At 40.2% G+C, this 18,860-nt stretch overlaps 1 protein-coding gene across 1 annotated transcript in view; it reads right to left on the reverse strand.

Annotated features, from left to right (window-relative positions):
- Positions 1 to 4,401: 4,401 nt before the first annotated feature.
- Positions 4,402 to 18,860, reverse strand: part of LOC126372093 (von Willebrand factor A domain-containing protein 8) — a 240,443-nt gene continuing 225,984 nt past the window's right edge. Inside the window, exons 8-21 of the mRNA XM_050017637.1 lie at positions 16,476 to 16,815; positions 15,346 to 15,592; positions 14,641 to 14,781; positions 14,048 to 14,183; positions 12,848 to 13,757; positions 12,317 to 12,522; positions 11,750 to 11,937; positions 11,356 to 11,515; positions 10,576 to 10,731; positions 9,934 to 10,163; positions 9,038 to 9,218; positions 7,862 to 8,007; positions 6,326 to 6,427; positions 4,402 to 5,247 (exon numbers count right to left, since the gene is read on the reverse strand). Coding sequence (XP_049873594.1) covers positions 5,145 to 5,247; positions 6,326 to 6,427; positions 7,862 to 8,007; positions 9,038 to 9,218; positions 9,934 to 10,163; positions 10,576 to 10,731; positions 11,356 to 11,515; positions 11,750 to 11,937; positions 12,317 to 12,522; positions 12,848 to 13,757; positions 14,048 to 14,183; positions 14,641 to 14,781; positions 15,346 to 15,592; positions 16,476 to 16,815 — 3,246 coding nt within the window. The 3' untranslated portion in view covers positions 4,402 to 5,144. The remainder of the gene's footprint in view (positions 5,248 to 6,325; positions 6,428 to 7,861; positions 8,008 to 9,037; positions 9,219 to 9,933; positions 10,164 to 10,575; positions 10,732 to 11,355; positions 11,516 to 11,749; positions 11,938 to 12,316; positions 12,523 to 12,847; positions 13,758 to 14,047; positions 14,184 to 14,640; positions 14,782 to 15,345; positions 15,593 to 16,475; positions 16,816 to 18,860) is intronic.

Here is an 18,860-nt window from a genome sequence, read left to right on the forward strand (position 1 = left end):
TATTGTAAAGAAACTGGATATTCGCATTATAAGTTTTTAAATAGTTTTCTCCTGTATATAAGTATAGATTCTTATGTCCATCACGCAGACATAAATTAAAAATAATAAAAACTGCGTATAGAGCCCCTATTTGGTGGATATACCAACTATTCGCACAAAGCGCTTCGCATCGTCCTTCATTATGCGCACTGCTAAGGAGTGGAATTCTCAGCCGTCCCCTGTATTTCCGAATGCATATAACCCGGGTGCTTTCAAGGCCAGAGTGATCAGGCACCTTCTGGGTGAGCTCGCTCGATATTAGGCCTCGTCAATGCCTTCGGGCAAGTCTGGGGCCAAAAGCAAACTCATCAAAGGTAAAAAAAATAGAGCATTAACGCTCCGCTCCGCACCAATTCGTATCGGACACCGTCACCCCTGGGTCTTACTTCAGTCTATTTAAATGGCCGTAAGCCGCTAAGGAGTAAGAGAGAGGACGGATAGTCTGTCTCGCTCGTACTGACGCAGTAAACCGGCACGAATTACATTTTCTATGTAGTGGATGTGACATTTTCTTTCCAAATCTCTACGTAAGTACATTATTATAAAGTACTTAGCCTTATCTGGGTCTAGATTTATTCTAAGCCTATTCTTTCCTTTGAAGTCGGTAATTCTCTGAATTTATCCAATCCTTCGTAATCCGCTTTACAAGAAGCCGGGCAAAGAATTTTCCCTTTATTAATAGTTCAATTATTCACTAGCTAACTAGAGGAAAATGAACTTCGAAGATGAACTTGTAACTTTGGCTGTTTGAGCGTAATGAGCGGTGTTAATTATTGTTGTAGAAAGGATGATTAAGTCGACGTCAGAAACACGGATCGATCGAAAATCTTCAGTAAAGGTTTATAAGTTCCGCGTTTACTTTATTACCCTTCACTGCAACGAGGTACAAATCCAATTTTACTGTGATGCATTTTCAATTTCCGGGCCGGATAGCTACTCTCCAAGCCGCCTAGTAGCGCGTTCCTTATAGGCCTCGAGCACAGATAGACAGAATACGATATTTTACTGCGTCAAAGATAAATTATAAAACGCAAATGATAATGAAATAAAAAAAAATGTTAATTAAAAATATCTATTTTGTTATGACGTTTTGTAAAGAATATCTCATTTGACTAAGTTGTAAAACAACCTAAGTATTGAAAATAGACGTTAGGTACCTACTATACCTAATCAACTTCTTTTAACTGATTCTCTCCTATCTAAAATGGAATCAAAACTCGTTTATATTTCAAAATCAAAAATTGGCAATTAAGATTATAATTTATTTACGTAACTAGTGGCCTCGATTCCAAACACCTCCTAATTTTATTTTAAGTTATACCCGTCACTGTCTTACACGCCGAAAAGGAAAGGGATGATTGACAACTGTTAATTTTAAAATGAATGAATCACCCGGGTGGATAAACTAGTCATCTCGCTGGTATGCAAGCCGTTTGACATATGCAACTTAATTCTATCGGGTTATTGACCAAAATTAAAAATAACGTGTGTCCCATAAATTTTATGCCTGTCGATTACACGTCCCTTTCCTAACGGCGGATAAGAAAAAGACAGGTATAACTTAAAGTAACATTATCTTAGCTTAAACTTAAACATGTATACATATAATTAATGTTAAGACACCGGGAAGTACATCTGGAGCACTGGTGATCCCGAAACACAGGCCATGGCTTATCTCGGGCGCCAGTCTCCACTCGTACATACCCTTCAATAGTGCATTATTTTATGTAACCCACCTGTACATTGTGGAGAACAAATAAAATATCTTTTTATTTATTATAGATGGTGTGTACGGTCACGAGTACTAATATGTATACAGTTTGAAACCATGTCCTTGACAAATTAAACCGTAAGTCTCATTAAATGTCAAATTATATGATAGTGCGACAGGGTTCTAAAGTGTGTACATGACTGTACTGAAATCAGCACCAGTAGGTATAGTACTATCGCAACAATCCTATCACCTTACCTACTACGCCTCAGGGTCCTGAAGCTTCTGGTTCAATGACTGTCAATCGATAGCCGATAAAACAGAAAGCTTCTTTACGATTACGACAAGCTCTTCGACATACAGATAAACACGTACTTATTACAAAAACCTCTTAATCAAAAAGTAAGGTTTAAGGTTTAAGATACTTTATTTCTCAAAAAGAATACATTTGATTCGCGTACTGAGAAACAATCAATTTCATATGAGTAGTTTTGGTGCAGTAGTTATCTGACTTGGATTCCGTCCAAATAATCAACAGTGCCTAAAAGTATCACCAAAATGGGCCGTAATAAATATCCATATAGGATAGTTGGCACCGACATCCCTTCCCTACATCGTTATTCTTTCATCAGAAGCCATTTCGCGCCACCGTCACGCGGCCACGGTAAACGCCTTTTAGTTTTCATTACGCTGCCATTACCGCGTTTTTATGGCTATAGTGTTGCCATTTATCGATTTAGACGGGACATTATGCTTTTACGGCCTAGTAAGGTCTGTTTTATTATACTCGAGTTTCGGGAGCAGGTTTTTTGTAGCGTTGTCGAAACGCAAATCGTCTCCTTATAGTGAAAACCTTGTAAGCGCTTTTTTGATAACACTTTTTTTCAGTTAAGTAACAAAATCTTAGTTTCAATCCAAAAAATGTGACAAACGCGCTTATGTGTTTTTCACTATATGAGGCGACGACATGCTGAATTTGTCGAAAACGGGGCAATGAACACTTTAGATAACCCATATTTTCAGTCATCTTGCTGCTTCATTGAGACCTTCAGACAGGTTATGATACAGGAAAGTATTATCAAATATCTGACGTACTATTGAAAATGGAGGGAAAATCGATCGAAGTATTTTATACTAATTTATACATAAACGCCTATTGCTTCTATATTGACATACTTCTCTTGCTTTCTCCATATTCATTAATCGATTCATACACGCACTAATCAATTTTACAAAAAAAATATATTGTTCAATTTAAAGTTTTCTATCGAAGAAATAAGTCCGTATTCTACAGCAAAACTCTTCAAAAACATTAAGTAAATGTATTTGTCTACTAAACCTTATTTTCTGCGAGACAAGTGAACAAATGGTCCCGCCCGGTCCCGCAATTCCCGGCTGTCAGGGGACAACACTAGATATATCCGGGATTTTTGTCCGCTCCGGGTAACTATTGTGGCGGTGCTTTAGGGCGGTTTATTGTTGATGCCACAGTTTTCTTTTGATGGTGTTTTGGGACATTTTGAGACAATAGCGGTGGAACAAAGTATTATGTGTTGTAGCGTAAGAAGGTATTGGGTTTTATGCAAGGTTTTTCGTTAAGAGTCGTATGATTAATGATTTATAAGGCTTCACATTACTAATTGAAGAGCCACGTTCTTGTCGGTGTAGCATTCTCCATGCTACTTTTTAGGGCAAAATAGGGCCGTGGGTTCCCTCTTGCCTTCCGCCCCGCAGTACTCTGTCTGACGCGGGTGGGATGGCGCCCAGAGCAGTCTATTTCAAAACCGTACTAAGGCTAGAAAAGGTTAAGTGTAGGTAAGGTTATAAGGCTTAGGCCATAAGAAGCAAAAAACAGTTCATTTTAGTTTTCCTGTGAGAAATTTTAATAATGGTACCGAGTCGAGCAACCACCAACTTATTTTTAACTTAATTTGACAGGAATAAAACTAGCTCCATCTCTCTCTTGCACTTATTGTAAGTGAAGGACGGCACCAATTTAAAAGCCGGCAAACTAAAAAGAAATAGGCGCCATCCCCTATTCCCAGTAGTCTTACCAATTGAACTACTGGGAATTTCCTTCCCAATAGACTTACTGGTAAGACCACTGGGAATTTAATTATTAACATTGTTTTTTTTTGCAGAGGCGAAGATGGGAGCCATCGGTACGGCAATGCAGGACGGAAGGGGCAAGTCACAGGGACTGTAACCTGGAACCTGACAGAGGGCAGCAGTAACTGTCAGGTCTATTCAGAGACGGAGGACAGGAGTCCTATTATGGCTTTGTAATAGACTACTCTGGGTGCCATCCCACTTGCGTCAGACAGAGTACTGCGGGGCGGAAGGCAAGAGGGAAACCACTGCCCTATTTTTCCCTAAAAAAGTAGCATGGAAATGCTGCATCGACAAAAGCGTGGCTCTTAAATTGATGATGATGATGATGATTTTTTTTATTTCAGGATTGACGATACGACTAGCCATCTATCACGTGGGTCTAATAAGAAGCTTGGTGAAACGCGGATACTTAGTTCATCATTCATGCGTACATCACCCATGACTGCCCATGTTGTGCCAAGCCTATGTTATGTTATAACATTCAAGAATTAAAAGGCAATTCAAATAAGAAATTTATGTAAAGTCTGTATTTATTAAAGAATTTATAGTAACAATACAAACCATAAAAAACACTAGTTTAAATATTGCTTTTACTTAGATAGGTATAATTATTTATATGACAATGATTTCAAAATATAATATCCTTTACCGTCAACATTTACATTCAACGAGGTAGTCAAAGTTTTTACAATTCATAATTATATATTACAAACACGTAATTATATAAAACTTTAATCAAATTGATAATTATTAATTATATTGGCATAATATTTTATATCACCATCTCCCTAGCGTATTCCGTTTGCTTACCCAACCTGAAGATTTCACAGGTCCGGTTTTACATGCTACTTACCGCCACGAACATCAATATGCATACACTTTGGTACCATGTCACATGATGTTTTTTTGTTGCACTGTAAGTCTCACTAAATGTCAAATATGTTAGTTCAACAGAGTCCTAAAGTGGGTACATTATACGTATATTGCTTATGACTGTACATATATGTAATATGTATTTTCCTTAAAAATGGTACATTACGAGTATAAAACATAACAAGATCATAATAACTCTGGGAATGTGACAAAAATAATCTCGATAAGATATAAAATCACGCCCATGATATCTAATAGGGTGAGCAGAAGGTTTTTATAACATAACAATAAGCTCACGACTATGTCCAAATTGGGGTAGTCAGAGGTACATCCGTCGCAAGATGAACTACCCCATACCTCATCGAGCTTTCTATGAGCTAATAATTGACCTAATAAGACCTGTATTGTATTACTGTAGTAAAGAGGACGCGAAAATCTGCTGCATGATGTGGGGCAGCGTCGCCACGTCCATGCACACGTGCGCGTGACCCGCCGGCAGGCGACGCAGCAACCTGGTTAACAAAAAAATAAATTAAAATTTTCAAAAGCCCCCGACCTAAAAAAATTACTCAATTATTATGACAAAAGGTTAAAAATGCTAAACCCTATAAAAAGCAATAAATAACTTATCCAAAAAAGCAAACTGAGCGTGTAACATTACTATCACACTTAACAATGACCTGATGACCTTGAAGACCTGAACCGATTTCCACCAAACATAGCTAAGAACACTCTCGACTGATATACCTTTCAAACAAAAAAACCGCATTAAAATCGGATAATCCGTTTGGGAGCTACGATGCCACAGACAGACACATACGGTCACGAGCATTAATATGTATACACTTTGGTACCATGTCACATTAACTTTTTTGACAAATTAAACCGTAAGTCTCATTAAATGTCAAATATGATAGTGCGACAGGGTTCTAGAGTGGGTACATTATTTTGCTCATGACTGTACACATTTACACACACACACACACACACATACACGTCAAACTAATAACACCCCGTCGTTTTTTCGGGGGTTAACAAGAATGGAATAACAACAAAAAAACTACCTGGTTCACACAAGAATGGATCAACAACAAAAACAGCTTTCTGTATACTATGTCGCCCATAGATTTACTAGTACCGTGGATCAGCGCTCAAAAAGTGGCACGCAAAGATACTGTTAATATAGCGACGTTGACAGTACTTTAACTGGCAACACGGGGAAGCGCGTAGTAAAAACTTGCAAAAATAGAAGCTCAAAGCAAAACAAAAAAGGATAATGACATTGTGCATGTTATCATAGTATAAACATTTTAATTTTCGCCGTAAATTATTATTTTAGTGTAAAATACACCAAGACAATTACTCCCGGTGAATCCGAGTCGCAGTATAACCCGACCGCGTCACGAAGCTCCACGCTAATATATGTCATAAGACGATGCGTACTTTCTTAATTTGACACGATTTTATTGAATGTACGTATATATCGCTGTGTACGAATTTATAGGTAAACAAGCGCCAAGTTTTCGCCGCATTTTTGTATCAAGCGCTGTATCTACGGTAGTGGTAAATGAATGGTGTCGCCATACTTACGTGCTAGCTTCGTCTCCCAAGCTGCCGATGAATATAACGTGCGCCTGTACTTTCGGATCAGACGTCAAAATGGCGCCCAATGACTCAGGTTGAATGCCGTATCTGAGAAACAAATATGAATTAGAAGTAAGTAATTCAATGTTTATTTTTCATAAAAAAAAAACAAAATTAGTTAATACAATAGAAATCCCACACAACCCCTCGGTTTGTCAGTGGAAATATCATCTACTATCGTGTGGGTTGTAAGTTCGTTGATCAAAGTCATCAACCCTGGTGTCGGGGTTATTATTGAGCCGCCAAAGGTCCCTGGCATAACACCTCACGCAGATCCTCACCGGCCATGGATGCTTTGGTGAGTATCTGTTTAGGGTGGTGAGGAGGGAGCCAACCGCCGAATGCCACCACTGTGTGGGCGGCATAGTGGACACGGCACGACACACGCGCGAGGAGTGCCCCGCTTGGACGGTCCCTCGCGCTGCCGTGTCCACAGTAATAGGGGCGGATCTCTCGCTGCCGGCCATGGTTAGGGCTATGACCGGCGGCGAGCAGGCCTGGAGAGCTGTCGCCACCTTAGCGGACATACTCGTAGTCATGTCCGCGAAGGAAGCGGCGGTGAGGGAGCGGGAAGACTCTGTCGACTCGCTCCCGATTCGCCGCAGGCGACCGGGAAGGCGAAGTCGCCCCCCGGGCGGCGTGGTATGGGTAACGCATTTCCCAACGTTAAAAAAAAGGTCCCTGGCATAAGCACGAAATTATCTTATTTTTCGAACAATCAGCGGGCTTAGCACCGTAAGCGCGCGACTCGTTCTCGCTTCGACATACGTCACCCGTCATTCTCTCGCAGCACTGCACAGAAAGAGACAGATGATCTCTGTCGCGGCGAGAAAGAGTCGCGTGCTTACGGTGCTAAGCCCGCAGGTGATTTCAGAATTAACTGTACCTATAACATAACATAGCATCACGCCTCCATCCCCTAAGGGGTATGTAGAGCTATATACACCCACTCTCCGCCAGCTATGTTTAAGTCCTATTTATGTAATAGGGGGCGAGCCTATTGCCATTAACTGGGCATAAATCCTTAAAACCACGTGATATCAATTATCTATGATCCAAACATATATTCAAACTCAGTCAAACTCAGTGGTAAAATATACCTATAACATGCGCTCAAGACTATCGGGGTAGCCAGAGGTACATCCATTGGAAGATGAACCTACCTATACCTCACCGAGCCTCTCACTCGTTTTTTTTTAAACTATACCTATACCTCTTGATATTTATTTATTTATTTAATTAGTACTGCCACATGGTATACATTTCTGTATTAATACTAATTAACTCTTATTATATAATACATAGATCTGATGTAAAACTTACACAATATAATTGTCTTAAATTCTAACAAAAGAAAAACAAAAAAGAAAACATTTAGTAAATAATCATTATATGGACCACCCATACAATAGCCATATCCCTGACATCAGGATATGCCAATAAATACGATATTCTGTGGAATTGTTAATTCTTTGACTCTACCTTTTAAGGTTAGCATCGGAAAGAATGAGAACAATAGCTTCATCGGCGTCCTCACTGGCGATGGTGGAGATGGCGTGTTTGGCGGCGGGCAGCGTGTTGTCGCCCGACCAGCAGAACTGCGCGTGCGCATGCATCGTGCGGATTATCTGGAGACAAGTAACGTATAGAACTGCAATGAAAGAACAGTCTTCTTCTCTCGTCCGACCTCATCAACCTTGACAGGTTACTGACATGTGTCTTTCCTGGTTCATGGATAGAACAGGGGGGTTAAAATGGCCACATCGAAGCAATTCATCTCAGAAGGTTATTACTTACTGATGTAAGTACGTAGTCGTTACATGAGTCATGTCAGGGGTCTATGGCGGCTCAGTAATAACCCTGACACCAGGGTTGATGGGGTTGGTAATTCACCTCACAATCCACACGATAGAAGAAGATCTAAGAAAGCAATATTGCTATTTAACATTAGTTTGCATTGCGCACTTACTTTTATATGCGCAAATGACAAATTGCAATATTGCCTTTTTAGATGAATTGCTTTGTTATTTTATTGTCCGTTTTCACCAGTGCCGTATATAAGGTCTGGTGTGGGGATGCATTTTTAGCAATGGCCATAATCAATAAGCTATTCCTGATTTTTTTTTAGTACTACTTCTGGAGAATCCCGTCATGGCGGCAGTGTTGCTAGTAATAAAATTTCAGCACATATTGGTAGAAAATTAAGATCGCCCTTTTTCATTCTTATTGCCTAATCAATCTGCTCATATGGAAGGATACTAAAGTGTATAACCGTAGGATAAAAAGTGAAAAGGAAAACTGGCATAGGACCACCATCTTTCATAGAATATTGTAGACTTCTTTCATAGAAAATCCGCACCAGTTCTAACCGCTTCACTTTCCTGGGTGTATCTAATTATTGTTGCAAAATTACTTCTTCGGTACAGGACCCTAACATATCCCGAAATAGATAGCTAGCTAAAATACTTTATTGAGCACAATGGACACAAAATACAGAGATAAGGACAACATATACAAAATAAAAATAAGGGTAAATATAAGGGGCAGGGGAGGGGGCGAAATATAAGAGTTTTTGGTGAAAATGGGCTTAATGCTACCGCTTCTACGTATAGTACATTCTAGACTAGTCAAATCAATATAAGTGGAACTAATAGTTACATGCAGCCTCTGCCTCTCATTCTCAGGCGGGCGGTCTACCCGGACGAGCTCTAGCGCGTCCTCTTCCCCGGAGTGTGCGTAGATGTCGTATCTGATCCGGGACTCGAAGCCTTTCAGAGCCTCCGTTACCAGCACCACTGCCTCCATGGAACGTTCTAGACGGCCGTCGTAGGAGTTGAATCTGGGGGAAAAAGGAAATATTTGTGGTGAAAACGTTACCAATTTTCTTTTTTGAAACTAATTATGGTGTGCTTTTTTCAGCTTTCTTGTATCGCGATCGTGTCATAAAGCGATACCTGAAACCTCATTAATAAAATAAAAGGGATCTGGATAAGAATTTTTGACCATTTCGTTCCTTTAATTTTACTAGCAGTGTAGTAGGTTTATAATGAATAACCCTCGTCCTCTATAAGCTTTTGACATAACGGAACACCCACCAATACCTTTCATTTTATGGAACCTCATATCAAATGCTTGCAAATTAATGACCCTGGCGATTTTGCTACACTACGGTGTAAGTCCCTCACGCGTTGTTGGCAACACCAACACGCGCGCGCATGCGCGATTCAAAGAGCCAGATGACAGGAGCGCCGCGCTGCGCGGGACCCGCCCACTTCTCGACCGACTCCGCCGCCGCCGCACGCGCGCTTGTTTATTAATTCGTCATATAATTATTTCGCTGTAATCTAAAGTAATTAAATACATTTTTATACTTGTATTTAGCGTCGTTTAATTTAAATGTCAACACACAGTCTACTTAACACGCGTATCAAGGTTTTTATGTTTATAACCCTGCAATGCAAAGAATGCAATTTCGCTGAAGTCTGATGAACGGAACCAAATTTGGGGATCACTGTTTTAGCTAGCGTTCATGTGTGATATAGAGCTGGCCTCACCGGTACATGCTGCCGGAGACGTCCAGCACGAGCCTCAGCCGCTTGGGCGTGTCAGGCGGCGCGTCGGGCGGCGGCTGCTGCTCGGTGCGGCGCCGGTACACGGCCCGCTCGCCCGCCAGCCCCTCCACCAGCTTGCCCTCGTCCAGCTCGCCGCTGGTCTGGTGCCGCGTCCACTGACGCTCCCTCTTCTTAGCTTGGAGCTCTGCTAGCACCCCGCGAAGAGCGCCAATCTGTTGATTGTACGTTCATGGAAATAGCCCTAGGTTATTCATTGATGAGCTCTCCGAAGCTCACGCATTTGGTAACTGGGAAGGTTAAAAAGGCCACATCAAAGCAATTAATCCTCCTTATATTTCAATAATGTTGCTAGTGCCATTATCACTGGACGAAAAGCGGCAAAGAAAGAGGGTAGACAGATGTGTTTGTCCCAATTTCATCAGTCGTCCTGTGATCATGGCATTTGCACCAGTGTTGAAATATCGGGAGTCTCATATCTCTGATTATAATGCAGTAAGAACCCGGTATTATGTGTTTTAATTATAACCGCGTAAACCTCAAACAATGTATTTTGACAACAATTGATTTTTTCGAAAGAAATATCTCCTATCTCTTTTCCTTCACACAGCGTCCACACAAATTCACCTGTGGTTGCACCGCTCTAAGGAACTGTTCATACAGCTTAGCGTCATACTCGCTCATGTTGATCTCCTTCAATCGTTCTTCAAAAGCCTTCCTGTTCATCTCGCGAGCTGCCTGCTTCACATGCTCGGGGACGTCGTTCTTCTCAGCGTCTGATAACTGAAAGGAATCAGTGTTGAAATTCAAAAGGAGCTAAGGTATGATCCAGCTCACCGACCCTGATGTCAGAGATATTGTTACTTAGGTCTCAAGAGCTACAATAGTCCCACCAAAGGCTTCTGACATGGCTCATGGAATTGCGTACATGCTTTTGTGAATGGTGATAGGAACTCATGAGTTATTTACTTATTATGTGTTTGTGCTGCTGGAAATCCGGATTATAACCAGTAATGATTAGAATGACAGCAGGACAGAGATATAGTACATGGCCTAGAGTGAAAGAGACATACTCTCGTCTCTGCCGCACGAACGGTATGCAGTTTAGTACGAAAGAGACGAGATCTCTTGTCTGTCATTTTTTAGAGGAAAATAGGCAGTGGTGTCCTTCTTGCCTTCCGCGCCCAGTTTCGTTTTATAGGGTATAGGATATTATTCAGAACCAATGTCATAACAATTAGTTGCACACAGTATTGGACCCAAAACCTGCAGTATCGTGAGTCGAACGCTCTAACCTCTCCACGAACGAACGAGCGAACGCTAGAACGAATGTCAGGAGTAGCTGCTATACTTTGTCTTATTGATGACTCGTGATTCTCGTGACCCAAGTTATGACTGATGTCTTACCTGGTGCACATCGTGTCCCTTGTCCAGGCGGTAGGGCCCGCCCTTGCCGCCCAGGCCGGCGGTGTCGCGGCCGCCCGTGCCGCCCGCCCAGGTATTCCCGCCCACGTGCGGCTTGTTGTCAGGGTCCTCTTTGCCGTGCTTTGGGGATGACACGTCTTTGCTGCAATTGGAAATCTAATAAATTTTCTTCTACAAGGATGATAGAAGAAAGTGACTTCCTGACTGGCTATAATCGATCAACGTGGGCTGAGTTTAGAACCATGAAATTGTGCATCTTTACCTTAGTTGCTAAGATAGAAGATGAATTGAGTAAGCTGGGCCAGGGTCAACGATTTGTCAAAACCAAACTCGTTTTCGGTTGCATCACCTACAGAAATACTAAATGCATCCATACCCGCTATCTCTCTCAATGGTCATTTGGATCTTCTTTTGGGCGTCTTTGGAGCGTCCTTCGAGTACGCCCTCTGTTGGTAGTCCGCTGGAATGTAGCACTTCTAGTAATGTGTCCGCCATATCCTTGCTGTAGCGGTCGAAGTCGAACACGTTACCGATCGCTGTCGCTAGGTCTTCTTCTGGATATTTCTGGAAAGAAGTTTATCATCATTATAGTTTGTTTAACCGTTAGATTATTTATTGTAAGACGAAAATTTTAAATCTTAGTACCAGAAAACTCATAGTAATGTTGAAATATAGCTATCTAGCTCTCTCTCTTCTGACGTTTAATAGCCGTGTTGTGTGTTTTTTTCGCTCACGAATTAATCCAAGTCTATCTTGAATAATAGTTTTTGTTTCGCCCATAATCCTTCAAGACGCTACTTGAGCGGATTTACAAAATTGTTCCTTACTGCAACCCTTCAAATATATATTTGAAATATGAAGAACAAACGATAATTCTAGTTATGTAGGCAATAAATAAATGAATATGCCTTGATAGCGTTGAGTCAATGAATTTTCAACATACCTGCAAATGCTTGACGATGTTGACCAACTCCCTAGTAGAGTATGGATATGTGAGTTGGCCCTGGTCAGCCATATCACGTAGAGTGGCGAACGCTTGCACCAGTTTCCTCAACACATGCTGTGATACGTCAGGACCGTATGACCGCAGCAGCTCTGTCTCTGACTCTATTGACGGGTTGTCTACCGCGTGGCAGGAGAATAGATCGCCTGGGAATATAGGAAATTATATCTTCAAAAACCAGAGAATGGTATGTATAGTTACAACCACTGCTCGACAGCTATGTTTAAGTTCCATGTAATAGAGGGCGAGCCTCTTGCCATTAACCAGGCACAAATACAGGATACCACGTGATATCAATTACCTATGCTCCAAACATGAATTCAAATTCACAAAGTCGAATTCAATGGTTTTGAGCGAGCCAGGACTACGATGTAAGTAACGTGTCTCCAAACAGGGCAGGGGTTCACGGATAACGAATTGGGAATATATTCGTGAGCGTATGTTATGATGTGTATTGATTCATTCACTCACCTAAAGAAGCGAAGAAGTCGTTGCCTAAGAACGGGAATCCGGGCCTATTAGCCAGCACTATCATCCTGAAGTCATCATGCACTGGTATGAAGCTCTCTTTATCTCCCCCAGAACTCTCTAGCATGTCTTTTGGCACTATTCTCCTACCGTCACTTAAAATCATCTCCCCATTCTCTACCAAAGTCTTGAGTATACAAGTAACGTGTGTTGGGGCCTTATCTGCTTCATCTACTACAAGAACGTGGCCGTATTTAACAGCTTTCACTAATGGAGAATCTTCATATATAACGACGCCGTCTTTCACAGTAGGTTGAACAGTCAAAGATTGAACTGTAGTGTCCCTATGTAGTTGTATGTACTCTCTAGGTCGGTTTAGTAGCTGCAGTAAGCGATCAGCTATTTTATTCTTGCCAACACCTTGGTTCCCGACGAGAAGCAAATGGTTCCCAAGTAAGAAGTCCTGAAGCAACCATTCTAGAAGCTTCACATGTTGAGGAACGTCGTAGAAAAGGATGTCAGGAACTTTGGTTAGAGCGTTTGTTTTGAAAATTTCGGTAGTAGTGTTTCCGATAGTCAGTACTCCGTTTTCGACAGAAATTTTAACTTTTCCTTCGGTAGATTCGGCGTTTCGACCAAACAGTCCCACTTTTGTTGGAGGTTCTATACCGAGTTTTTGACTAGCGCCATCTAGTGCTCTTCTAGCTAAATTAGGCAAGAATTTAGCCAAGAATGTCCTCTGTATGGTCTCATAAGCGGAGTCCGTGGGGTATTTGGCCATTCTACTAGCGATTCGTAAGAGTTGGCGAGTGGAAAGAGATGAGGATAGGTTTTTTAAAGTGCTATCTTCGGATTTTCTTAGCTCGTCCGCTAGGTTGATTATGGAATGCAGTGGGTTTGATATGTCACCATACTGAAATAAAGTAAAGTATTATAAATTCTTATCTCATTGAACGATTGTTTTTAACTTTATAGTCTTCGATTTTTAGCTAATGGAATGTTGAGTGTTTTCATTGCGATAGATTATTTATTTATAAGAGACTCGCAGGTACTCGCGACATCAGCCGTGTGTATTATGGTTATCGCGGTGAGGAGTCTAAGACGGTTCCTGGGTTTCGATAATTTTCATCCAAATCGGGCTAGTGGTTTAGGTGTGAATAAAGTAGCAGATATAAAAACAGAGTTTCAAGTAAATCTACTGACCAAAGTGTTGATGATAAAGATCTCTTCCGTCTTGCTGAGGTTCCTCATCTCGTGGAAGATGAACAGGCTGAGGATCTCTGGAGACAGCCACTGCTGGCTGCGGCCCAGGACCGGTGGTTCTGCTAACGCCACGATTCTGAAATACAAACACATAGATAAATTAATGTATCTGACTTTCTGTCTAACTCAATGATATTACATAGTACTAGAAGCGTCGAACTACAATATCGATCCTAGCGTTTGTGAGGAATTGACCAGTTTCCTAGGTCAAAGATAAATAATGAAATTCTGATTACTAAATAAAGACAGATCTAAAGGTGACAAAAAACATTTCCTTTTTTTCTATTTTTAGCAAAGAAAAATGTAATAATAAGCGCGACATTTTGTCTCGCTTTTCTTCAGGTTCCTTTTTCTTACAAATTCCATAGTATAGTATGGTCATCATTATTATCTCCCTAGCGTTATCCCGTTTTTCACAGGATCCGCTTACCTAAACTGGAGATTAGACAGGTCCTGCTTTTTTACAGAAGCTACTTTCTACCCCCGAAATGAAAACCAACCCAATACAGATAATATTAGTATGATATAATTACCTAAAAGCCGGATGTATCCTCTTCACACCACTTTCTTCCAATTGCTGCTGTGTGAACCCTGACGCCAGCAGTGCGTCGTATCTGTCGTGTCGTAGCAATCTCGTGCCGTCGTGTAATTGTAACTCTCTATCGTGAACCAATCTATTGAGGAAATCAATAAAACACGTGAATTGTGTAACATAAACATAATTATAATACAATTTGAATTTGAAATTAGAAACACACATGTTTCTGTTGGTCGAACAGTAAGCTCAGGGACGCGGGAATAGTTAGGTCATCGAGAGATGAATGGGAATATACTCGTGAGCTTGTTTTTTTTTTTTAATTATGTAAGCCATAAAATGGGACAAAGACCATAGCTTTTAGTCCTAATCATTTTCTCTGATGTTACTATAAATGATGCTTGTGAAGAGACTGGAACTTGCCTGCGTTTCAAGATCTAAGCAACGCCTGAAGTTTGACGCCTGCGGGGTATTTTTTTTGACGTGACTCATTGTATTGTATGGCATTCACTACTTGGCCGGACGAATGGGGAGCGCCGAGGGCTTTCATTGTCAGTCAATGAAGAGCACAATATTCTCCAGGAATCCGCGGTGGACCATTATGGCGATGGATTCCAAACCTTAACAGTAAGGAGCCCGAAAATCGGAGATAAGCGCAAAATACACGACTATTCTTCAGCAAAACAAAGAAACAATATCTCACCTATGCAAGACAGCTACAGTGCTAGCATGCACTCGATGCAGTCCATCCAAGACAGCTAGATGTCCTTTCAGCGCCGCGTCCACTAAAGCAGAGTTCCTCCACACTGTGTCTCCGTTGTCCAACGTGGTCCGTTGTTGCAGCAAATCACGAGCACTCATGTCCTGATATAGAACTATAGGCTCCACTGTGTAGCCCAGCAAGGATGCTAGTTGGGATATAACGAGGCTTTTCCCGCAACCTTTTGGGCCTGGAAATTAATAATAATAATAATTTATTTATTACAAATAACTGCAGCGAAAGAAAAATACAATAGTATAGATTGTAATGGAGATACAAAAAATAAATGATTCTCTGACCCCAAACTAAAAGAACCTGTAACTTAGTGAGTCCGGCAAAGTCTTAGTACACAAATAGACAAAGATAGATAACTAAAGAGTGTGCAAGTGTGTGTATTAGAAGAAGGAATTACAGGAAGTTAGTGACATGGAAAACTTTGAGGTATAATTCAGGTCATAATTCTGAGTTATATCAAGTGGCAATTTTCGTCGCAAAATTATGGAACGGAAAATAACTAAAAAAACACTAAAATTTAAATGAATTTTCCGACAGAAAAATCCACTTGATATCAACTCAAAATCATAGTCTGAATCATCCCCCTCAGTATTTGTTACGATGTCACTAACACCCTGTTATTTTAGATTTTTCGACAACGCTTCTATAATATTGGTGCAGATTCTGGCAGGCTCATACAAAAAACGTCCTGCCCTTCTCTAAAAAAAAGTGCAAGAAAGAGAGATCTAACTTTGGAATCGTTATGCTAACTTAATTTAATTAGTGTTTGCCAGAATCCATATTCAATAATTCATATCGCAAGTCCCTAATTATTATTTAAAAGTGAGAAACCGTTTAAATATTAAAATGTACGCATTTTAGTATTTTATCAATAACTTCTAATATGATATGTCTTGTAGACAAATATGGTCTATGTCATAGAGCCAAAATCTATGGATGGCATAAAAGAAGTGTCACTGAAAATCTATCTTATTTATTATGCAAGTATGACTCATGTAGTTGCTTAAAAAAATAATTGAGGTACTTATTCTTCTGTAAGGTTTTAAAGAGATACTCACCAACAACACAGAAGTCTCCAACACTATGACTCAACAGCAACTCATTGAGCAGCTCACTCTGATACGCTGTCTTCACCACGCCTTTCTCTGTCCTACCCCGAACACTCCCACCACACGGCACGCCAAACTGAGACTTATCACCATTTATCTCCATAGTCACTAACGCTTGGTTCCCTGTGAACTTCACGTCTTGGAGATTTATATCCCATTTTGGTCCAGTGTTAATTTTAAGATTATGTAGTACGCCTTGGACGTTTTTAATGTGGTCTTTGGTTAGGAATGTGTTGTATGGGTATAGGAGGTAGAGTAGCTTGTGGATTGGTATGCTGGGGTTGCGTTCCTGAAAAAAATATAAAAATTTATTAAATTAAATTATAAGTGTAAGACTAGGGCGACTTTGGCTGCTAAACCCCGCGCGTGCGCGTGCGTTATGTAACCCCGTCACTGGGTAGATCTTCGAACACCGGTGGTTAATCTCATTACTGTTAAGCTATATAATTCATAATTCATAATAACGCAACAATATCCAAGAACCTTTGGTCATTTTGCAAATATCCAATTAGATATTATGTAATTTGGCAACATACATAATTTCTAACTGGATATTTGCAAAAAGGTACTGTGTCCGCTGTGTATCAAAGGATGCTGAGTATGAATATTTTTAGCTCATTATCACCTATTTCCATAGATAGGGCGTGTAGAACGGTGGCTGCCCCAATCGCCTTCCGTTCCGCAGTACACCGACCAATTTCTCAATCGGTGATGTTCTAGTGTTTAATGAAGGCGATTACTCCACCGACAAGAGCGCAGCTCTTAAATAAAGAGAGAGAGAGAGATCACCTATTTGCATGGTGGCTTATGCACTACGATGTAGTGTGAATTGGCCCCCAAGGATTCGTCTTCTTCAAACAAACGAATACATTTCGATACAAGCTCGCATAACGCTACCAGAAACTCGCGTTAGCAATTATCAGTCCTGGTAGCTTTATGTGCGAACTCCTATTGAAATGTATCGTACCTAAAACCGGAAAATAATGTGAGTTTAAGACCACAGGAAATTCAAATCCTTCCACGTGAAATCGCACTAAGAGTATTTTTCCATATTTCCTCGATTTCATGTTATCAATCATATTATCAAAAATCAGTTCACCATCACTAATTTAAGAGCCACTCTCTTGTCGGCGTAGCATTCTTTTTACTATGCCATGCTACTTTTTTAGGAAAAATAGGGCAATGGTCTCCCTCTTGCCTTCTGCCCCGTAGTACTCTGTCTGACGAGATTGTCAAAAACCAGTAGCGTCCATTTAAAACGTTCCCAGTTCAGTGAAAATTCATGCAATAAACATAATTTCCTAATCAAATTCCATCAAAATTCTTTCAATTAATAAAGTTAGATTGTTTTATTACGAAGTTTAATTATGAACCTTAAAACGCTGCGTAAATTTTCTTTATCATAATAACGGGCAGTCACGCAATTTGTTGTTTAACTCGTAATTATAAGGATGAAGCGACATTTTAAGGCGGCCTTGGTGAGGTTATCTTTTGTTATCGGGAATTTATAAAACCTTGACATTAACAAGTTCAGTTACTAATGAGGAATTTGCATGAAATATGAAAAAAGTACTACAACATTTTATATGAAAAATTAATATAATTCAAATTTAAAAATGTATTTATTCAATAGGTAACATAGTTACACTTTGAATCGTCATTTTTTACATAACGAACGTCTCATCCGCCTAAAACTACTGCAGCTTCTCACAACCTGTATAGCCGGTAATGAGTAATGAACGTAACGGCAAAAGATCGTATGGAATTTTTCGACTTTAAATACCAGATGATCAGATTCCATAGCAATTGAACTTCTTCATATTTTCCTCACCCTGAGGTTGTCCGGAAGAAATCGCTTTCAGCGATAAGGCCGCCATATGCAGTTAAGTCTCTTTTGTTACTGTTTTCTTTTATTTTGGTACAATTACACTCGTGACTGCTCCTTTTGGGTTGTGATTGTTAAAGTTATGACCATGTTCAACAATAGTACCTACAAACAATTCAATAAAGTGTTTTATTATTTACTCCATGACTGTGCATCGCAAGAATAGACCAATTTTATTTTACACACTAACATATAGCTAAAGGCCCCCAACATCAATAAATTGTGCAAGTTGTTGACTTTCAAATCAAACACAGCTAACACGCATGCCTGAATGCAGGATTCGTATAAGACATTTATTTATGGACCTTTTATGGACTGTAACATAGCAACTTATTTGTCAAAATTGAGCATTTTGCCACTTAGCCCTGCATTGTATTCAGAGTGTTATTGAATTCGAAAACAAAACTATTAGTTGTGACAGATAATGTACGATAAACAATGTTACGATA

The sequence above is a fragment of the Pectinophora gossypiella genome, chromosome 13 (genome assembly GCF_024362695.1).
Source record: "Pectinophora gossypiella chromosome 13, ilPecGoss1.1, whole genome shotgun sequence".
Lineage (NCBI taxonomy): Eukaryota > Metazoa > Arthropoda > Insecta > Lepidoptera > Gelechiidae > Pectinophora > Pectinophora gossypiella.